Source organism: Lithobates pipiens, unplaced genomic scaffold (genome assembly GCF_037356315.1).
Source record: "Lithobates pipiens isolate NorthernLeopardFrog02 unplaced genomic scaffold, aLitPip1_a1.2 Scaffold_19, whole genome shotgun sequence".
Classification (NCBI taxonomy): Eukaryota; Metazoa; Chordata; class Amphibia; order Anura; family Ranidae; genus Lithobates; species Lithobates pipiens.
The window spans coordinates 73697448-73721775 of NW_027507764.1; the positions used below are offsets into that span (position 1 = coordinate 73697448).

Genomic DNA, 24328 nt, shown 5'->3' on the forward strand with positions numbered 1-24328 from the left:
GGCGGCGGAGCCCGCGACGTCTCCGTCGCGGGCCCCGCCTACCTGCACACGCGCTCGAAATGAGCGGACTGTTGCCTCGTGTGTGGGCGAGTCCGCTCATTTCAAAAGTTGCGCGGACTTAGTACGACAAACAAAGTTTGCCGTATTTGTCCGCTCAAAAAGTGCCGTGTGTGGGCGCGTTCGTTCATTCAAAAGTTTGAGCGGACTGTTTGACGAACTTAGTTTCGGCAGACAGTCCCCGCGTGTGTACGCCGCCTTAGGCAATAGGCAAGAAGGAATAGGCAAGCTTCATTACTATACGCAAATACCAGATCTTTGCCTCAAATCACATAGGGATTTGACTTTAAGAGCAGGGAGATAAAGGCACCTAGATATTTCTGCAGACACTTTATACCAGTGGTCCCTGGTGCTCCATTTTTTTTGGGGGGGTGAACAAACAAACCCCCCCCGCCAGGTCCGCACTTACCCCATCCAGATCACGGCTTCCCCGCCTTCTCCTTCTGGCTAATCCGGTCATAAGATCAACCTCCTGTCCCGATTGGCTGGGAGGAGAAGACAATAGCAAATATTGATTCACTAACGTCACAGTGTTCTGCGCCCCGAGCCTAACCTTTTTAAGCCAATTAGAGTCACAGGCTCTAATCATGTGCTTAAAAAAAAAAAAAACTCATACAAACCTCTGAGTCCGGCGCCCCGCATGGAGATTAGGGGGTGGCGCATGGAGATTAGGGGGGCGGCGCCCCTGCGCCCATTATGGACTGGCCACTGCTGCTTTATACCTGCAACAATTCAGACTGCAGGGATCTTCAGCTATCTGTGCTAGCTTGCACATCCCCAGTAATGGGGATAAAAAGAATATACTGTATATCACACAGACTGCAGTACAGCAGATAGAAGACTATAAAGCTGTTAGGGTAGGTTTAGACATGCAGTACCATTGCCATGCCTCTGAAAAGTGATCTGTATTTTGATTGCTTTTCAGAGAAATTTGACAGGCAGTGAAGAGGTGATGTGATGCCTCCTTATCACCTATTTTCACCCTATAAAGACCATACCACTACACAATGCAATGTTTGAAAGGGTCGCTTTAGGCTGCGCTACTGCCCACTGAACACAACGGGGGGAATAATTTTGCAGCTTCATGTGAACACCACTATCCCCTGCCTTTGCTGCCTAAGGGTGGCAAAAAACGCAGATCAATTGTGTCTTTTTACTTCCCTCCCCAAGTGCAAGTCTAAATGAGCCCTTGTGGTTTGCCTTTATCAGTTTTCTCTAGCAAAAGCAGAGATGCCATATGTCCTGAATTTGCCGAGACAGTCCCACATTTTGACGCTCTATCCCACTGATGCTGTGTCCCGGGCTGTGTCCTGAGCTGGATCACAGCATCAGCCTTCTTTGAGTTCCTGCACATGTACAGTAACTCTCATGCCGCGTACACACGTATCAGACTATCCGGCTATCCATTATTAAAGGGGGCTCACGGATTCCAATAAGCCCCCCACCCGCAGACCCCGAAAACCAACGGCCAGGGTTGTCGGGAAGAGGCCCTTGTCATCATCAACATGGGGACAAGGTGCTTTGGGGTGGGGGGGCGCGCGGCCCCCCTTCCCCAAAGCACCCCCCCATGTTGAGGGCACGCGGCCTGGTACAGCTCAGGAGGGGGGGCGCTCGCTCGTCCCCACCCCCTTTCCTGGCCGGCCGGGTAGCGTGCTCGGATAAGGGTCTGATATGTACCTGGGGGGGACCCCCATGCCGTTTTTTCGGCATAGGGATTCCCCTTTAAGTCTATACCAGGTGATGGGGCCAGCGACGCCTCCTTCACTGGTCCCGGCTACCTGGAGCCGCGCTCAAAATGAGCGGACTTTTCTCTGGGTGGGAAAAATCCGTTAATTTCAAAAGTACGGCGGACTAGCACACACATGGCCGTATTGTCCCCCGAAATGCGAGTCCGGCGGACAGATTGATGTGCAAAATTACTTTCTTAATCCGCCGGACTTTTGGGTAAAAAAAGTCTGCCGGAGCCCACACACGGCCGGATTTTCCACCGGACTGTTTGATCATGTGTACGCAGCTTCAAAGTCATTATTTGAGGTAATCAGAGCTGTAAAGCCTGTCTCTGCATTTTTTAAGGTGGGGTCTAAGTGGGTCCAACCCATAAAATGTTCATGATGGGCATTCCCACATATTTAGAGTGCATGAGGGACCAACCTGTAAAGTAGGTGTGATTTTGTTGCACCCACCCAGATGAAATGTGGACCTTGGGCAGGGTTAACAGTGTCATCCGGGACCATAATGTAGGTAAGAATGTAAGCTTGACTTTATTTCCCTTTATTTGGTGCTCTGAGATGTTGTAGCTGATACAGTATTATAGACACAGTACAAAAATAAATAAGACAAATCACTGATGACTGACTGAGAATTCGTCTTCATTCCCTTTATAAAAAGATCACAAAGCACCTTAAAAACTCAATGAAAACATGAGTCAAATTTGGTGAAGGTTGGAATCTATAAAAAATGGTGGGGTACGGGGGTTGGGTACGATTTAGGACTGGATGGCCCAAAAATGACATTGTAAATCCCAGGTCATTTTGCTTTTGTTGGAAACTAGTCTGTTGTATGTGGGACAAGGTTATCCAGGATTTGAAACCAACAGGCCTTTGGGGTGAGTAGGCTTTGGAGATCAAAGAAACTCAGAGTGTAAAGACTTCTTTACGATGTTGTTGGTCTAATCCTCCTTTTCCACAAAGACTTCTCCATGCAGGACTTTTCTTCTTTGACGGAGCATGTGGAAGTACAACTGGGGAAACACTGAAAAGAAAGATTTTCGATGGTGAATGATTTGTTATGGTTACTAAATGATCAACAACATTATGGCCTTGTTCATACTGCTGATTAGGGGTATGCACCGCCAAGGAAAAAGTGTATTTCTGCAGTGGGAAACACACGTTTTTTGACCAAGTGGTAAAGCCTTGTGACCTGCTATAACTCCACTATTATATCTTTAAGCTGTCCTCACCAAAAAAAATAAAAAATCACATATGTGTTATATGTATGAAGTCGTGACAAAGTCATGTGACCCTATGACAGACCGTGTAGGGGCGGAGCTTGGATGATGTCCTTATGCACGGAGTGTGAAACTAGAGCTTCCTATACTGTGTGCTGTTGTAATAAAGAGCTTTACTGCTGTATATGCCTGCATTCATTGGTGCGATATAGCACCTATATAATGTGGGTGTATTTCTTCTAGAGTTTTAGGAAAAATATGTTTTAGAGGAAAAACACTATATACAGTTTTTTTTCTGCATGAGGTTGACTGAAGAATTAAAGTAACAGTGACTGGCATATTGTAAGTGGAGAATAAAGGAGAAACCTGTTTTCTAGTGGAGGAGTGCATAAGGACCCCATTTAAAGGGGACTAACATATACACTATAATACCAAATTGTATTGGAACACTTGCCTTTACACGCACATGAACTTTAATGGCATCTCAGTCTTAGTCTGTAGGGTTCAATATTGAGTTGGCTCACCCTTTGCAGCTATAACAGCTTCAACTCTTCTGGGAAGGCTGTTCACAAGGTTTAGGAGTGTGTCTATGGGAATGTTTGACCATTTTACCATAAGCGCATTTGTGAGGTCAGGCACTGATGTGGACAAGAAGGCCTGGCTCGCAGTCTCCGCTCTAATTTATCCCAAAGGTGTTCTATTGGGTTGAGATCAGGACTCTGTGCAGGCCAGTCAAGTTTCTCCACCCCAAACTCGCTCATACATCCTTTATGAACGGGGGGGGGGCAGGTACCTGTTTTTGATAGGTACCCTTCCCCACCTCTGGGAGACTGCCCTTGGAAGTTCGGGCCACCTCCTCTTTCCTCCGCCACCAGGCCAATTAGAAAGTGCAGCACGCTTCACGCATAGGCGCAGTAGGGAACCGACTGTGAAGCCGAAAAGCTTAATTGCTGGTTTCCCTTACCATGAATGGCGGTGGCGGCAGGTAAGTGTCCTATTATTAAAAGTCAGCAGCTACATTATTCATAGCTGCTGACTTTTAATGTTTTGTTGGGGGGGGGGGGGGGGCTGGCGGAACTCCTATTTAAGTTCTCATTTTCACTTGGCTTTCCACTCCACCCTGCCTGCACTCTATGACTCCCTACGGACATCCAATTAGTGAGAGACAGTCTGAAAGCAAACAGTGTCAGCCATAATCCTCTGTAAATGCTGAGTCATGCACTCTGTTTTAAACTGTCCGACATTTGTCCCAAGTGTATGGTATCCGACAGTTCGGCCGGCTTCTGTTGAAGGCTCATGACCAAAAAAGGTCTACCGACTGACTCCCAATCAGCGCTCTCAACCAATGTTCAGGAATGTTCTGCTGGGAGGCCATCCCCCTGTCAGAACCCAACAGTACAGCAGGGGAGACCGCTGTACTAACATCGGATTGTTCGTTCAGTGGCTCCGACCTGAGCTGTCAGTCTAGTGTCAGAACTAGTGTTGTGTACCAGGCTTTAGGGCTAATTCACACTGCATTGTAAAATGCCTATCACTGCAAGGACACAGAAAATAATTGTTTCCATTCACACTGAAACAAAGCCTGGTGTTGTGTTGCAGCATGAAGACATGCAGCATTTTATCACAGTGTGGTATACAGAATCGCATGACACTGTACAGTCACATGAATGAAGTAAAGTTTGTACAAATAAAAAAAAAGGAGCTGTGTCATGCGCTGAATCGCATACCACACTACCCCTACCAGGAACAGACAGCTGCCGGAGAGGTAAAGCGCTGCCCATGCCTATGTAAAATAATAAACAATAATAATATTTTACACACGCATATATATATATATATATATATATATATATAAAATAAAATTAATAATAAATAATAAAAAAAGCAAAAAATTATTATTATGAATAGCAGAAGAAGACATAAAATAGCAATGTAAGTTATACAGTTTCAAAGTGTCAAAATTCTGATTTCGTTGCAAATATATATATATGTCTGACTCACATGGTACATAAAAACACATGACGCCGATCAGGAAGTAGTAGTAATCGAAGGAAATGTTGTATTTGTTTGGAAGTCGCAGAGAGTACATCGCAGTCTTCCGCACGTACGGTAAAGCAGCATAAATTGTTAAGAGTTCACCAGCTACACCAGCAGGATACAAGACAATAAATAAATTATACCTGGAGAAGAAAAGCAGACAGCGTTACTCCATTTCTAGAATACAGAAGAAAAGCGACGAGCATAAGTTTTATTAATAGAGAATTCTAGTACAATTATATGTAGAATCTGCTATGAAGGAGCTGTATGATTGTGTTTAATTCATTTTATGTATCCCAATTCTGTGATATTAACCACTTGACCTGCGGAAGGTTTTACCCCCCCCTTCATGACCAGGGCATTTTGTGCTATTCAGGACTGAGCTACTTTTAACTAGGAATTGCAAAGTCATGGAACACTGTATGCAAATGACATTTATTTTGTTTTTTTCATACAAATAGAGATTTCTTTTGGTGGTATTTGATCAACTCTGTTTTTTTTAATCTTTTAATACATAAACGAAAAAAGACTGAAAATTTAGAATAAACTTTTTTCTACTTTCTGTTACATATCCAATAAAATCAGATTTCTTTGTTTCCGCCGCAGTAATGTACTTTGACCAGGTGGCAAGCGCTTAAAGCACAGTCCCACAAGGGGTCATTTTACTTTCCTATAGTTGGTCTTTAAAATGCACCTGTGCTCTGACTATGGACATTAAAGTATTTACAGTGTATTATATATATTTATATAATTAATGAAAAATGTTGAGCCGGTTGCTGTCGGCAGGGTCACCCACAGCTCGAATTTCAGCTGATTCAAAATAACCACTTCACGGCCGACCTAGAGCAGTTTTACTGCTACAGGACGGCCACTGTGCGCCAGATCACATACATGATCCCGCACTTCCGGGTAGCAACCGTGAATGCCTGCCGGTGGAGGCTCGCTTCCACTGGTATTATGCACGGGGGGAGCTAATTAGCTGGTACCACGGACTCGATGTCCACCAGCATCCGCTGGTCATTCGTAAACAAGGCAGATTGCCGTTCTGCCAGTAGGGAAGGCATGGATCCTGTGTTCCTGCAAATTAGGGACCTTCCCCTAGTAAAAGCACCTACCCCATAGTACACAAAAACACTGGTTAGGGACACAGCTAACCCTTTGATTGCCCCTGATGTTTACCCCTTCCAAGCCAGTGTCATTAGTACAGTGACAGTGCATATTTTTTAGCACTGATCACTGTGTTAGTGTCAGGGTTTCCCAAAGAAGTGTCAAAAGTGTTAGTTAGTGTTCAATTTGTCCACCGCAATATCGCAGTACCACTATAAGTCGCTGTGCACCACCATTACTAGTAAAAAAAAAAAAAAATCCATAAATATATCCCATAGTTTGTAGACTATATAACTTTTGCACAAAACAATCAATATACACTTACTGGGATTTTTTTTTACCAAAAATATGTAGTAGAATACATTTATTGGCTTAAATTGATGAATAAATTTGAGTTTTTACATTTTTTTTATTGGATATGTTTTATAGTGGAAAGAAAAAATATAGTTTTTTTATTCAAAATGATCAGTTTTTTTTTGTTTATAGCACAAAAAATAAAAAATAAGCGCAGAGATGATCAAATACCACCAAAAGAAAGCTCTATTTGTGCGAAAAATAGGACACAAATTTGATTTGGGTAGATTGTTGCACGACCGCGCAATTGTCAGTTAAAGTAAAGCAGTGTAGTATCGCAAAAAAATGGCCTGGTCATGAAGGGGGCTAAATCTTCAGCTGGGCAAGTGGTTAATGGTCTTTTACTCCTTGTCAACGTATATCTGCATCCATGATAGGCCTTGTCAGACTTTTACAGGAAGACAGGTGAATAGGCAGATTCACCAGGAATTCCATAGTAAATGATACTGTAGTGAAACATAAGGCAACATGTCACTGTCACAAAAAATACCACATCTGGCCACTAGATGGCACCATGTATCATGGGCATCCTTATGAGACTTAGCACCATCTAGTGACCAAACGTGGTATTTTCTGTTTGAAAGCAGTAATAAAAAAATCACCTCCTGCATATCTGCCATCAGACTGGGAAAGTGAGATGCAGCACTGGAGTCTGATGCTTACACATTTACTGATAGAAGGAGACTGCAGAGTGAGCAGCAGTCATGGGCATCCGCAGAAGGGAGCAAAGGGAGCCAAGTGCCCCCCCTGGAATTAGCAAGCTGTCCACACACTAGGGAGGAAAGTGCAGGAAAGTAAAGTCAAACATGATTAGAGAATGTTCACTTCACCAGAGCTCAGCCTTATTTATTGTCAGGCTGACACCTGGATCTCCTTCCCCTGCTGTCACAGGCTGCCTGATTGCTCTTATCTTCTGTTATCAGCAAACTGCTTGTGGAATGTGCCTCCAATTGCATATAGTTACATAGTTACATAGTTAGTCAGGTTGAAAAAAGACACAAGTCCATCCAGTTCAACCTTAAAAACAAATAAATAAAAAAAAAAATAATCGTACAATCCATATACCCAATTTTATGCCCACAATTGATCCAGAGGAAGGCGAAAAAAAAACCCAGCAGAGCACGCTCCAATTTGCTACAGCAGGGGAAAAAAATTCCTTCCTGATCCCCCTAGAGGCGATCGGATTTTCCCTGGATCAACTTTACCTATGTTAGTACCTAAGCAATCTACTGAGCTGGCCAGAACCACCTCTGGCAGGAGTCTATTCCACATTTTCACAGCTCTAACTGTGAAGAAACCTTTGTGTACTTGAAGATGAAATCTCTTTTCCTCTAGACGTAAAGAGTGCCCCGTGTCCTCTGGGTTGACCGTACAGAGAACAACTGCAGGACCTGTCAGCATAGAATCATAGACTGTGTATCACCTTACACTGTCATCCTGGTTGGACATCAGGCTGAACCTTCTGCTATCATGTCAAGAGATTTAACACTTTACTTCCCTGCATGCTTTTGCTTGGTTACTCTTAGCCCTTGTACACACGGTCGGAGAATCCGTCGGAATGTGTCCTATCGGACCCTGTTGTCGGATAATCCGACTGTGTGTGGTATGCATCGGACTGATTCTGTCGGAATATCCGTCGGACCCAATTTTCCAACATGTTGAAAATATTTCCCGACCAACTGGTTCGATCGGACATACTCCGATCATGTGTAGAGAATTTTGATCGGACCAAGTGGCATGCATGCTCAGATCAAATTCCTACATCAAAGCTATTGGCTACTAGCCTGAACGTAGTCCCATTGTAACGAAATTACGTCATCACGTTCTGAATGATCGGATTTTTCGACAACTTAGTCCGACCGTGTGTATGCAACAGTTTCGGACAAGATCCGACTGACAAAATCCGATGGATTTGGTTGTCGAAATCTCCGACCGTGTGTACAGGGGCTTAGGGCTCCTTCACTGGTGTGGAAGTGATTGTTGCTTCCCTGAAAAGATCCATGCTTGGATCGCTTTTCAGAGCTGTTGAAGAGGTGGTGAGGAGGCAATATTTTGCCTCCTAACCACTTGATTTAACCCAATACTTGCCATACGGTGGCCACATTGAACTACATTATTCTTTTTCACAGCACCACCCACTAAAAGCAACATGCTGTTTAACCAGTTCTATCAGTGCTGCCAATCAGTGCCCCCTATCAGTGACCATCAATGCCACCTCATCAGTGCAGCCTATCAGTGCACATCAGTGAAGGAGAAAAACTACTTATTTGCAAAATTTAATAACAGAAGCTAAGGAAAAAAAACTTATTTTCTTTATATTGTCAGTCTTTTTTGTTTGTTTAGCAAAAATAAAAAAAAAACAGTGGTGATTAAATACCACCAAAAGAAAGCTTTATCTGTGTGAACAAAAATGATAAAAATGTTACTTTGGACAGAGCTGAAAGCTGAAAATTGGTCTGGGCAGGACAGGGGGTGAAAGTACCCTGTAAGCAAGTGGTAAAGCACAGCAATATAACATAAAGATGTTATTGCACCCAGAAAGCTGCTGTTGTGCCCATAAAGATGCTATAGCTGCTGTTGTTGACCCCACAATAGGGATACAACTTTTTTGCTGAAGAGAGTTTAACAAGACTTGTGGCCACTCATTAAAATTAGAAGAAAAAAGGTTTAACCTTAAACTACATAGAGGGTTCTTTACCGTAAGAGCGGCAAGGATGTGGAATTCCCTTCCACAGGTGGTGGTCTCAGCGGGGGGCATTGATAGTTTCAAGAAATTATCAGATAAGCACCTGAACAACCACAACATACAGAGATATACAATGTAATACTGACATATAATCACACACATAGGTTGGATTTGATGGATTTGTGTCTTTTTTTAACCTCACCTACTATGTAACTATTCATCACTTTGTGAACTGCGACACTAGTGAGTTCGCAAAGTGATGGGGGTTCTACTTGCTCACATGTGGCTGTGGAAACCATTATGTAGGCAAAGCCAAGCAAAATTTCTAGAGATGTATCAAAGAACATGTTACAGATATACATATAGGCATTACTGAGAAATCTATACCCAGACATTTAGCATTTAGCTCAGGCCCACAACTATGATACTTTGACTCTTTAGGGTTTCAGGTACTTGCTATCCCCCCCCCCCCCCCGAAAAGGGGGGGGTGACTTTGATCAGAAAACCCTGTAAATCGAGGCCAAATGGATATACAAATTAAGGGCCACTCAACCACTAAATGATGCCATTAGATATGTCCTATTTCTCGCCTTAAGAGATGTCTGCAGCCTACCCTCTCCCCCCCCTTATCCATCCCCCTTTCCCATAATTTTTACCCAGTCATGGGCTGTTTTGGTCAGATATTGTGAATATCCTAGTTTGCATTATCCATATCATGATGTCCCATGTCTGGGCTCAGCTGATCATCGGGATGCTCTGCCTTCCGAGCAGCTGTGAGAGTTTATTGTATTGTATACAGGGCCGTCTTTAAGGCAGGGCAAAAGGGGCAGCTGCCCTGGGCCCTGTCGTTGTTGGGCCCAAAACAGCTGCCTCATACTTGCCAACTATCCAGGTTTAAATATTCCTGTGCTGTGTCCCAATATCTCAGTGTGAAGTGCTGGTACTAATGCTGCCCAGCTCTGCCCTATTGTTGTGTACAGATGACTCACCTGCAGACCCTGTGTTTACATGTAAATAACCGACATTCATATGTAAATAGCAGTGACAATATTGAGTAAATAGCTGCGGCTGGTGGCATTGATATGTAAATAAAGGCGGCATTCCTATGTATATCATGCGCCCCTGCTGTGAGGAGGTGATGTGCTGTAACCTCTAGCAACTAAGCAGTGAGCAGTAATGATATGCTGTAACTGCTGGCAACCAATCACAATTGCTGCCTGATCTGATACGGAAAACTGCTGCTATTTATTGTATGTCTCAGAGTAGGTGGAGAGGGAAATTGCTTGGGGGGGCCCCAAGAAAAATTTTGCCCAGGGTCCAATCTATATTAAAGACGGGCCTGATTGTATAGCACCGCGTACGTTATTATATGTTTTGGGTCACGCAGGTAGTTGTCTGAATGCCTCCCCAGCTCCCCACACTGACTGTAATACCATATTTTTGTGCCTTTCATACTGTGTATTGCTGGGGTATTTGATATGTTCATTGCACCTCACGACCCCTTTTGTTCCTTCTGTCTGCTTTTTATTATGTATCTCGGCTATCTGTATTGACTGTTAAACTCACTTTCATTGAATATAAAGGAATTAAATTTTTTTTTATTTTTATATATAGGATATATTTTTCTACCACCGTAACTTGTCAGAAGCAGCTGCCTCCGGTTCCTCATTAAATCCACGAGCACCCGGAGGTATTGTTGGTTAAATTCTGTGACAACCAGGGAACAGATTCTCATCTTAGTTTTACAAAGACATCAAGTTCAACTGTGTAGGCCATGGCTAAAATCGTGTCACGGTTTGTGTGATGTTCCTCAGACCTCCTGGCGGACTGTCCTCTACCCCACAATGGATGTTCGATCAGATATAGAATATAGGTCAACATCTCTGTGTGCAATTCTTCTAACAAAAGACTAAGGGATGATAGCAATATTCCCCTGATACAGAGTCTTCATTCATCTCAGAAGATCTATCGCAGTGTTCCAGTTTCAGGGACTGATAACAGGTTTATCCAATCATTCCACACAAAAAGAAATCACAACATGCTAAGAAAAGCAGTACAATTAGACTAATCTTAGTTTAGTGAGGGGTTGAATCAGCAAGCGTCCCTAATATCTGGGTTCAGACCCCCATTTATCCAATCTACCCACTGTGAAAGGATAATGTTTGCATCTTCCCTTCAGCCTTGCACAGTGGTACAGGCTCCTCTCTTGAAATTACTTACTCTGAGTTCACTGCACACTGTAAGCTCCTGACAGAGTGTATTAGCCCACGTACACACGGTCGGAGATTTTGCCAACCAAATCCGTCGGATTTTGCCCGTCGGATTTAGTCCGACGGATTGTGTCCGAAACTGTTGCATACACACGGTCGGGCTAAGTTGGCAAAAAATCTGATCTTTCAGAACGTGATGACGTAATTTTGTTACGATGGGACTACATTCAGGCTAGTAGCCAATAGCTTTGATGTAGGAATTTGATCTGAGCATGCGTGGCACTTGGTCCGATCAAAATGCTCTACACATGATCGGATTAGGTCCGTCCGGCCCAGTTGGTCGGGAAATATTTCCAACATGTTGGAAATTTGGATCGGACGGAGATTCGGACGGAATCAGTCCGATGCATACCACACACAGTCGGATTGTCTGACGACGCGGTCCGATAAGACTCATTCCGACAGATTCTCCGACCGTGTGTACAAGGGCTTAGAAGCTGCAAGTCAGATAAAGCCCACCTCAGTTCCTGGCTGGAGGACCTCCAGCATCATCCACCCATTCCCCTAAGCATTAGGCCTCATGCAAACAGGACGTTTACAAAATTCTAGCGCTGCTGCCAAAAAAAAGCAGCTCTAAAAACACACTGTTAGCCACGTTTTCGAATAGCGTTTATGAGTGTTTATCGGCATTAGCGTTTTTTGGCATTTGTTCAGTAAAGACCCTCCCTATAATTGAAAAATGTCTAAAAACGCCAAATGCGGCTAAAGGCTTGCTACAGCGTTTAGCAGCGTTTTTTACAGCTCAATAGCCTCTGCTCCTGGATGCACAGAAAATAAATGACAAATGAGTGAAGAGCTAAGTGAACATGAAGTGTTAATAATATAATAATGTGTGTGTGACCCCCCCCTAAATATGTAAAGTGCTCAATGCAACCTCCCACTCCTCAGTAAAGTGCAAGTGCTCTCACCTTCACATGAACTCCCAATCATATAATATGATAATTTAATTAAATTGATTAAAATCGAATAATATATAAATGAATATACAATACAATTAATGAAAACAATGTGCTTGTGAATCAATCATTTTAATAGTGAATAGTCCAATCTTTGGTGATTATAAACAATATTATAGTCCAATATATGTTAGAGAAAAATACAGATGCTCTGAAAACACCAATCTTCACTCTGATCCACCTCTGTGCATATGACAAACTAGTTTTGCCAGACCCTCGTGACTTCCTCTGGGAGATCCCCCAGAGGAAGACACGAGGATGTGACGAAACTGGTAGGAGGGGCGTGCAGGGCTGACGTATGAGGAAGTGATCGGAAAGCTTGTTCCAGTGTGACGGAAGGGGGGGGGGGCACTGACGACCGGAGCTGAAGAACCGGTTCCAAGTTGAAAACACCGTCTTCACACAGAGGTTGATTGCATAGAGGCTGATTTTTTAATATGGAAATGTGAGTGTATACATGTTGTTTTAATCGTTTGATACATTTTTAAAAAGGATAAAGCCCTATTGCCAGTTTTTACTTTTCATGTGGGTGATATGAGAGGAGGGCTCTGGTAACCATCAGGAAGGAATATTCTGAGATGGAAACTAATGCCGGGTCATACACCAAAGGAAGTACGAATGATAGGAGGATAAAAATAAGAAAATATGTAGCGCTTTTTGTTTCCAAATGATAGGAGGAGTACCCTTGAAGATTTGGCTATTATCACAAATGTTTTTATTTTAAGCTCTGAGGTGAGGGCACATCCGGTGGAGGGTGCACAAGGATTCGTTTGTCATATGCACAGAGGTGGATCAGAGTGAAGATTGGTGTTTTCAGAGCATCTGTGTTTTTTTCTCTAACATATACCGTATTGGACTATAATATTGTTTATAATCACCAATGATTGGACTATTCACTATTAATTGATTGATTGACAAGCACATTGTTTTCATTAATTGTATTGTATATTCATTTATATATTATTTAATTTTCATCAATTGACTTAAATTATCATATTATATGATAGTGGGAGGTTGCATTGAGCACTTTACATATTTAGGGGGGGTCACACACTTTATTATATTATTAACACTTCATGTTCACTTAGCACTGCACTCATTTGTCATTTATTTTCTGTAGTATCACATATTTAGGAAGTGTGGGGAGTGCTGGCAGCTCTTTGTTTATTTGTTTGTCTGCATAGCTGCTCAGAAGGTTTTGACACATAATTACATCCTGGATGCACAGGCTGTCATTTATTTTCTACTGCCCCTAAACCCTTATGCCTCCAAATGCATCTAAAAGCGTATGTGTGTATGGACACATAGGCTAACATAAAGGGGCATTTAGAGGCAGTTAACAAAAATGTCAGTTGCCCCTAACAGCAGCTGTAAAAACGTCCTGTGTGCATGAGCCCTTACATTCTGGATCTCCTCTAATTTTCCGTGATAGTGTTCCGTGATAATAGCTGATTGGTTGTTGTAAGTTACCCGGTGCTGATGCTAAAAGCCCTAACTTCAGGGGACTTGTAAGTTGTCACACCTAGAGTTTGTGTATTTCATACAGATGGTTCTGTTTCCTCCTACAATCCAGAAACCTGTTGGTAGATAAGTTGTCCTCCACTCAAAACTGGTCCATGTATACTGTATATGTGTGCGAAACAGTCTCCTCACCTGGCCCATTTAATAAAGTATGGTACGTGCTTGAGAAGATTAAAAGTGTAGTAGGAATATCGAGTGATCTCCGTCACAGTCCACACAACCAGGAAAAGAAGAACACTCTCCTCATTCTGGATCTGAAAACAAAAACACATGAAATGCAGTAAGTTAGTTTTTTGGTGTATTAAGTAATGTCGGCATTGACATGTAGTGATGGACGAACGTTTCGCCCGGCGGTCGTTTCGCGGCGAATTTCCGACTTTCGCCGTCCGCGGGTTCGAACGCCTTTTTCCGTCGTTCGCCCCGGCGGACTTACGTGTTTAATGTATACAAGAACTTTAACCTTTCGTGACACGTTTATCATGTGTTACAGGACAACCAATTGAGACATGACAGCTCATGGACACTTGGACATTCCCCCTAACCTATAAATACACCCGATCCGGTGGCCATTTTACATTCTTTCTTCTGTCACTGTAGGGAAAGGATCCTGTGTGGAGTAGGGACAGAGAAAACGCTAGCTATTTGGTACACAAAAGTTCTTTTCAGGACTGGTATAGGTGTTAGGTCAGCAGCCTGAGTTTCTTTTGTCAGTTTAGATAAAGGGACAGAGCGCTGTATGCTGCTATTTTAGGGACAGCTCAGCCAGATTAGTCTTTCTTCATCATCATCATCATCATCATCATTAGCTGTTACTATCAGGTCCACAAAAGAGCTGTTCCAGCTAATCGTTCCAGCCTACTCTTTTTTGCCAATTTGTATAGGGACAGGCAGGAAGCAGTGTGTCAGGCAGTGAGGATAATTTTAAAGACTTGCTGTTACTATTAGTTCCACAAAGGTTCTTTTCAGGACTGGTATCAGTGGTACAGTAATAGGCTTGTACACGTATAATATTCTTTCTTCCAAATATAGAAAGAATATTATACTTGACTGCTGCCCTTCTGCTGCAGTCTGCTAATCATTCACAACTCACTTGTTCCACAAAGCTCTTTATCAGGACTGGTAACTTGGTCTGTCTAGGGTGCTACGGTACATAGGCTTGGGTGCGGTACAGTCTGCTGTTCTGTAAGGACCGCTATCGGTCCACAATACATAGGGTTGCCGTGCACTACTGCTGACCGCTGCCCTATACTGCAGCAGTCCTTCAGCGGTATAGGGACTGACGCACAGTCTGCTAAACACTAATACACAACCTGCTTGGTCCACAAAAGTTCTTATAAGGACTGGTAACTTGGTATAGGGTGCTACGGTACATAGGCCTGAGTGCGTTACAGTCTGCTGTTCTGTAAGGACCGCTATCGGTCCACAATACATAGGGTTGCCGTGCACTACTGCTGACCGCTGCCCTATACTGCAGCAGTCCTTCATTGGTATAGGGACTGACGTACAGTCTGCTAATCACTAACACACAACCTGCTTGGTCCACAAAAGTTCTTATAAGGACTGGTAACTTGGTATAGGGTGCTACGGTACATAGGCCTGAGTGCGTTACAGTCTGCTGTTCTGTAAGGACCGCTATCGGTCCACAATACATAGGGTTGCCGTGCACTACTGCTGACCGCTGCCCTATACTGCAGCAGTCCTTCATTGGTATAGGGACTGACGTACAGTCTGCTAATCACTAACACACAACCTGCTTGGTCCACAAAAGTTCTTATAAGGACTGGTAACTTGGTATAGGGTGCTACGGTACATAGGCCTGAGTGCGTTACAGTCTGCTGTTCTGTAAGGACCGCTATCGGTCCACAATACATAGGGTTGCCGTGCACTACTGCTGACCGCTGCCCTATACTGCAGCAGTCCTTCATTGGTATAGGGACTGACGTACAGTCTGCTAATCACTAACACACAACCTGCTTGGTCCACAAAAGTTCTTATAAGGACTGGTAACTTGGTATAGGGTGCTACGGTACATAGGCCTGAGTGCGTTACAGTCTGCTGTTCTGTAAGGACCGCTATCGGTCCACAATACATAGGGTTGCCGTGCACTACTGCTGACCGCTGCCCTATACTGCAGCAGTCCTTCATTGGTATAGGGACTGACGTACAGTCTGCTAAACACTAACACACAACCTGCTTGGTCCACAAAAGTTCTTATAAGGACTGGTAACTTGGTATAGGGTGCTACGGTACATAGGCCTGAGTGCGTTACAGTCTGCTGTTCTGTAAGGACCGCTATCGGTCCACAATACATAGGGTTGCCGTGCACTACTGCTGACCGCTGCCCTATACTGCAGCAGTCCTTCATTGGTATAGGGACTGACGTACAGTCTGCTAATCACTAACACACAACCTGCTTGGTCCACAAAAGTTCTTATAAGGACTGGTAACTTGGTATAGGGTGCTACGGTACATAGGCCTGAGTGCGTTACAGTCTGCTGTTCTGTAAGGACCGCTATCGGTCCACAATACATAGGGTTGCCGTGCACTACTGCTGACCGCTGCCCTATACTGCAGCAGTCCTTCATTGGTATAGGGACTGACGTACAGTCTGCTAATCACTAACACACAACCTGCTTGGTCCACAAAAGTTCTTATAAGGACTGGTAACTTGGTATAGGGTGCTACGGTACATAGGCCTGAGTGCGTTACAGTCTGCTGTTCTGTAAGGACCGCTATCGGTCCACAATACATAGGGTTGCCGTGCACTACTGCTGACCGCTGCCCTATACTGCAGCAGTCCTTCATTGGTATAGGGACTGACGTACAGTCTGCTAATCACTAACACACAACCTGCTTGGTCCACAAAAGTTCTTATAAGGACTGGTAACTTGGTATAGGGTGCTACGGTACATAGGCCTGAGTGCGTTACAGTCTGCTGTTCTGTAAGGACCGCTATCGGTCCACAATACATAGGGTTGCCGTGCACTACTGCTGACCGCTGCCCTATACTGCAGCAGTCCTTCAGCGGTATAGGGACTGACGCACAGTCTGCTAAACACTAACACACAACCTGCTTGGTCCACAAAAGTTTTTATAAGGACTGGTAACTTGGTATAGGGTGCTACGGTACATAGGCCTGAGTGCAGTACAGTCTGCTGTTCTGTAAGGACCGCTATCGGTCCACAATACATAGGGTTGACGTGCACTACTGCTGACCGCTGCCCTATACTGCAGCAGTCCTTCAGCGGTATAGGGACTGACGCACAGTCTGCTAAACACTAACACACAACCTGCTTGGTCCACAAAAGTTTTTATAAGGACTGGTAACTTGGTATAGGGTGCTACGGTACATAGGCCTGAGTGCAGTACAGTCTGCTGTTCTGTAAGGACCGCTATCGGTCCACAATACATAGGGTTGACGTGCACTACTGCTGACCGCTGCCCTATACTGCAGCAGTCCTTCAGCGGTATAGGGACTAAGAGTTTTGTCACAGGGTGATTTAAAAAATGACAGGCAGAGGAAGAGGCAGGCCCTTCCGCAGGGGTGGTAGGGGTAGGGCAGGAGCAACAGCCTTGAGCCAAAGTGGGAAGTTGCAGAAGGTGCGTTCAATTACTTTAAAGGACGCACCAGACTTGGTTGAGTGGCTCACTCAGCCTTATTCTTCTGCACCCTCCTCATCCTCTCGATCTGCACCCTCTTCTTCACTCTCTGCTATGTGCACCCCCAAAGACACTACCACCAACAACACCACCACCACCACATACCTTCCGCTTGAGTGCAAATGGGGGCCTTCATGCTCCAGTGTTTTAATAGGGACCCCCGTATAAAAAGCATGAGGGTCAAGGACCAGTACTGGGTGGCAACGTACTTAGATCCCCGGTACAAACACAAAATGGCGGAAATGTTACCGCCGTCGCAGAGGGCTGTCAGAATGCAGCACTTCCAGGCCTTGCTTCGAGAAATGCTGCATTCTGCTTTTGCGTGCGCTGGCAGAGGAGCAATTCCCACTCCCAGAGAAGGATTTGCGGGTACCAATCCAACAGCGCCTGCAAGAAGAGGCCGGTACGAAGATGTGTTGGTGACTTCGGATATGAGGTCATTCTTTCAGCCGACCCATCGACAGGTGTCATCCGGATCCAGCATCAGGGAACGCCTAGACCGTCAGGTGTCCGACTACATTGGGTTAACGGCCGATGTGGACGCTCTGAGGAGTGATGAACCCCTAGACTACTGGGTGGGCAGGCTTGACCTCTGGCCAGAGCTTGCCCAATTTGCAATCGAACTGTTGGCTTGCCCCTCATCCAGTGTCCTGTCCGAAAGGACGTTCAGCGCAGCAGGGGGGATTGTGACCGATAAGCGTACTCGCCTAGCTCACGACAGTGTTAACTACCTCACATTTCTAAAAATGAATGAGGCATGGATCTCGGAGGAATTCAACACATGTGATCAGTAGACCATGTATATGTCTATAAACAATTTTTGGAATCAAGCACACAGACCTTCTTAATTCATTTGGCTCACTTCCCTGACCCAAAAAAGCACACCGTACTATATGCCCCTACCCTCCTCTTTGAAGAGGTTGAGCGGTGTCATATTTCTACTGGGGCTGCTTATTATGAGGGGTTCCCACCATCCCTGTGCTGTGCTGACTTCCTCCTGGGTGTTCTTATTATGAGGGGCTCCCACCATCCCTGTGCTGTGCTGACTTCCTCCTGGGGGTTCTTATTATGAGGGGATCACACCATCCCTGTGCTGTGCTGACTTCCTCCTGGGGCTGCTTACGGTGCTGCTGTCAGCGCTGTATGTCACGGAGCTGCTGTCAGCGCTGTATGTCACGGAGCTGCTGTCAGCGCTGTATGTCACGGAGCTGCTGTCAGCGCTGTATGTCACGGAGCTGCTGTCAGCGCTGTATGTCACGGAGCTGCTGTCAGCGCTGTATGTCACGGAGCTGCTGTCAGCGCTGTATGTCACGGAGCTGCTGTCAGCGCTGTATGTCACGGAGCTGCTGTCAGCGCTGTATGTCACGGTGCTGCTGTCAGCGCTGTATGTCACGGAGCTGCTGTCAGCGCTGTATGTCACGGAGCTGCTGTCAGTGCTGTATGTCACGGAGCTGCTGTCAGCGCTGTATGTCACGGAGCTGCTGTCAGCGCTGTATGTCACGGAGCTGCTGTCAGCGCTGTATGTCACGGTGCTGCTGTCAGCGCTGTATGTCACGGAGCTGCTGTCAGCGCTGTATGTCACGGAGCTGCTGTCAGCGCTGTATGTCACGGAGCTGCTGTCAGCGCTGTATGTCACGGAGCTGCTGTCAGCGCTGTATGTCACGGAGCTGCTGTCAGCGCTGTATGTCACGGTGCTGATGTCAGTGCTCTGTATTACGGTGCTGCTGTCAGTGCTCTGTATCTCCTGCACCCTCTTGTTTGCCTACCCTGGTCCCTGACCTTCCCTCTCCTCCATTGCCTTCATTAGCTCCATAGTCCTGAATTGTCAGAACAATTTCCCAAATAAAAAAAAAATGCTTGTAGTTATCGATCCCAAATTCACCTCATACATGTATTATGCTATTGTCCAGGTGGTGGGACTACGTGCTACCCCCTAATAATTACCCCGTGGCCGCAAATTCGACCTAAAGGTTTGCGAAATTCGCCTCCCATTGAAGTCAATGGAGCCCGCGGCGAACGGTCGTTTTCGCGAACGTTTGTGTCCGTTCGCGTTTCGCGTTCGCGAAACGTCCCGTCGGAAGTTCGTCCATCACTATTGACATGTCCCTGATCTTAACATTTGATCCTTTCTCTACCCAAACCCTAAAAAGATTAAACCTTCCCTACTAACTCAACTCAGTCAAGGCACCCTTTCAAATTCTGCCAATCCTGAGACATTCCATTCTAAAATTTATAAAACGAAACTAATGGTTTTACAGAAGGCAGCAACATCCACATGAGTAAGACTACCAACATTAGAGGTTATTTATTATTCCAAAGCAAATACACCCACACACCGGTACTGACTAGTATTTTAATGTTTCTCTTCCCCCCTCAGTTTCTGGTCCTCACTAACGTGACCCCAGTGCTGGCAGGGAGGGGCAAAAAAGATGCTGTGCAGGCACCCGACATCCCTCTTAGCAACCGATGATGTCATTGGTTGTTAGGATGCCAGCAGCTAGAAGGTTGTAATGGTGTACAATGAAAACCCGTGGCTTTGTTCAACTAAAAGACAGGCTTCGTCCACCTGCTGGTTTGTATACAATTTTTGGGCAATTTGTAGGCATTTTGCCAAGGCACCACTGAAGAAACATGAAGGCACCCCAGGGTGCACCCTGGTTGACTTTCACCATCCCCTTGCTGTCTATAGCAGGAGGCACTAATATCTCTACCTAGTAGTAAATGGTTTTCTTCTACCTTATATGAGATTATATCAATTTAGTGATTAGGTAAGTGCCTATGGCATGCTTCAAAATGAAATGAATGTATATATTAGTAAATGTATGGTTTCATACTTGTATGAATTCTCACTGTTTGTTTCCTACACATTTGCTTGCACTACAATAGCTCCTGAAGAAACCACATATTTGGTGAAGCATGTTGAAAATGTAGCAACTATATAGCATGGAGATACTACTGGTTAATGAGACCATGATATGATGTTTGGTTTTATTATGATTTTTAAGAAGTTTGTATAAATAAATGAGTTGATGATTTTAATTACATTTTGCATATATTAGCGTTATTCGTGCACCTTAAAAGTCCTGTACTATTTATATTTTCTCTTCCCTACTTAAACTGTTACTAAACCCAGGACCCTGCATTCACTGTATCTGGTCTCACACAGAACATGGAAATGCAATTAGTAAATATAAACTGCTAAATACCTTTTCCCATCAGCAGTTAGAGCAGTCTTGTGACTTGTACCACTGTTTGCTTAAATCGTGTAGGAGGAGTTTTCATTTTCCCCTGACCCTCTGTCTGGACAGTGCTGATTGGCCCATGCACTCTCCCAAATAAAATAAAAAACTTTCTAGTAATACACACCAAACTGAGCATGTGCAGCCTGTCCCCTAATGCTTTGTTCCATCGGGAAATGGTCTGGTGTCAGTGGAAGAGGCTTTATACACAATGCAGATGTATATACAGTACTTACATATTTTCATACCACTCTGGTCCATTCATATGATCCTCTGGTTGAGTCAGTGGCAGCTGCAGGGGAGAATAAAAAGCGCTCGACAATGACTGGGTTGTTGGCACTCCCTTCTCTCCCCTGCAGCCACCACTGACACAGATGATCAAGTGACCGGACTGAAGCAGCCTAAAAATAGGTAAATATATACATCTTTTTTACACAGTTTAGTTAGCATAGGTGTTAGGGGCGGGGGTGAATTTTAGTACTAGGTAGGTTTAGGCTTGAATTCTACTTTAACTCATAATTTGTATCCTATAACTAAAATACAACTATTACTGTAAGCATAAAAATTAACCCTTAAAGTCCAACTGAATTTTCTGCTTAAAGCATTTCGAAAAGCTGTTTTTTTTTAAAATATAAAAATAATAAACATGGTATACTCACCTGCTCTGTGCAGAGGTATTGCACACAGCGACCCCAAACCTCCTGTCCTCCGCTGGCGATCTTGGTCCTTCCTCTTCTGTGTCTGCCCCCATAGGGCAAGCCGCTTACTGTGGGGGATCGCTCCGAGTCAGCCTGTGTGTGTCCATAAACATGCACAACCTGACTTGGCTCTACCTCCCCCCTGGTCTCTGCTCACAGGACTTGACTCTATGGAAACCCAAGCATGTGTTCATTAGTCCATAATAAACTGCACATTCTTTAATATGATAACAAGTGTAAATGGTACATGATGAATAGTAGAATGATGCTTACGTAATGACATGATTTTCACTGAAAGGTCACTATATATATCAGCCTTTCTCAACCTGGGTTCCTCCAGAGGTTTCTAGGGGTTCCATGAGCAGTGGTAGATTGACTTTTGCCTAACAGTGCCTGCATAGTTCCATCACCAATGTCACTTGGCATAGAAGGACCAGTGGGTGGACACTGCACTGACCCTCAGTCTAACAGGGCATTCTATCCACTGACCCCCAATATACGGGAATTCTTCTTTCACTGACCCCAATGCAAGGGAACACTTCTCCATTGACCACTAATGTAAGGGGTCACTTCACCCTCATCTCCATTGTAAGAGAGTCCTTCTCCACTGAGCACCAATGTAATGGGACCATTCTTCACTGACCATCAATGTATTGGGACTCTTTTCCACTGATCACCAATGTAAGGGTGCCCTCTCCACTAACCACAAAAGTAAGGGGCCCTTCTCCACTGAGCACCAATGTAATGGGACCCTTTTCCACTAACTAGCAATGTAAGGGGGGGTATTCTCCATTGACCACTAAGATAAGGGGCCCTTCTCCACTGATCACCAATGTAAGGGGGCACTCTCCACTGATCACAAATGTAAGGAGGCCCTTCTCCACTGACCAACAATGTAAGGGGCACTTCTCCACTGAACACCATTGTAAAAGGCCAAGGAAAATGTAAATTTGACACATCAGGTATCGTAGGGAAGCTTGCCACAAATGATGCAAATGCCATGGCCACTGTGCAACTCAGGCTGGATGGTTAAGACACTGCAGCCCTCCTCAGATCGGGGAACCTGGTACTATACAAACACCAGCACTTTATTAAGGGATTCAAAATGAAAAATTATACTCACAAACCAACATAGAATAGTAGTGTGTCAAAATGTCCAGAAATCCAGAAATCCAATTCCAACCTCATGGAATTGTATGGATGACAGAACAAGCTTCTATGTTTTGGTGCCCTTCCTCAGAGCAACAACTGGTACATCCTCCACCCTGGCCTCCTTAAATGTAGAACCATTCAAGAACCACACCCATCCCTCACAGAGAAGGAGGGGGTGAGATGGAGGACAAGGTTGAAGGGAGTCACCAACCACAATGGTCACCAATAAATACACAAAAACAGAAACAGCAACATGACTATGGCACATAATATCTTCAGCATCCTAATACAGAATAATGAATAGCCCCTATGTATGTATGATGACATATTGACTAATGTACGAGGGCCCTTTTCCCCTGACTACCAATGTAAAGGGTAATTCCTCCACTGTCCACAATTATAAGAGGGCCCGTCTCAACTGACCACTTTTATAAGAGTGCTCTTCTCCACTAACTACCAATGTAAAGGGGCACTTTTCCCCTAAACACCAGTACAAAGTGGTACTGACCACCAATATAAGTTTTTTTTTTCCAATCACCATAAATGTAAGGGGCCCTTCTTCACTGACCACTAATGTAAGAGGGTTATTCTCCACTGACCACAAATATAAGTGGGCACTCCACCACTGACCAAGTATATAAGGGTGGTTTTCTTCAATCACCACAAGACCACCAGAACACCACTGTAAGGGGGAGGGGGGGCTTTCTCCAGTGACCACCCGTTCGTCTGTATGCTGGTCTGAAGGACCAAATACGACACAAGGGAAGCCATTGGCTACTGGCTATTGAACTCAAACATTTTTAGTCCCGTCTTACGTCATCACATTCAAAATTAACAGACTTTCGAACGGACTTAGTCCGTTCATGTGTGGGCAAGTCCGTTTGTTCGGAAGGTCCGTCGGAACTCTGCCAAAAGTCCGTTGGGAAGACCGTTGGACCTGGTCTGCCGGAAAGTCCGGTCGTGTGTACGCGGCATATGAGTTTAAAACTGTTTGGGTATTATCTGTGTGACAAGTGCACCACCTGCTGACAAATTTTTAACATTACAGTACACAAGCTCACATTTGCAGCCTTCCAGTAGTTTTGGAATACAATTTCTGTGCATCAGCATGTAGCAGATTCCAGTGTGCGATTACTGAGCTGCTATCATTCATCATAAAATCTTAACTCCATGGTGATCACAGGGCTCTGTTCACATTATTGCAGATGAACACAAATGCTTCTTGGTCTATTCTAGTGGATAATAGTACCAGCAGGAGAGGACACTGTGTACTGACTTGTGTCACATACTACCATTGCTCATCTACCATTTTGTGATTACACCATATACATAAATGCCAACATTTTTAAAATGATTTTCAGTGATGCTCTGTTCCTGAACGGTGAATAGAAAATATGCCTAAAGCATTTTTTATATAGAGTAGGGAAGGCCCCCTGTCAGGTTTTTATCTGTGTTTCCACTGCAAAAGATGCAGCCTCTCTACTTGTCCTTGTGACCATTGTCACTGAAAGTGGGGGAAAATCTAAAATTTTGAGATGTCAATGGAACAGAAATGAAGAAGAAATCTTCCATTGGGAACACTTCTGTAAGTCTTCATGTACACCAGCCTACATTTACCACTGCGGCAGAAAATGCAAAACGCAG

General features: G+C 44.5%; 1 protein-coding gene across 2 annotated transcripts in view; it reads right to left on the bottom strand.

Moving 5' to 3' along the window:
* Positions 1-2409: 2409 nt before the first annotated feature.
* The window catches only part of HACD1 (3-hydroxyacyl-CoA dehydratase 1), a 102757-nt gene continuing 80838 nt past the window's right edge, over positions 2410-24328 (bottom strand). For both annotated transcript variants that reach the window (XM_077490904.1, XM_077490903.1), the window contains exons 5-7: positions 14068-14189; positions 5006-5184; positions 2410-2808 (exon numbers count right to left, since the gene is read on the bottom strand). In XM_077490904.1, the coding sequence (XP_077347030.1) occupies positions 2726-2808; positions 5006-5184; positions 14068-14189 (384 nt within the window). In that variant the 3' untranslated portion in view covers positions 2410-2725. The remainder of the gene's footprint in view (positions 2809-5005; positions 5185-14067; positions 14190-24328) is intronic.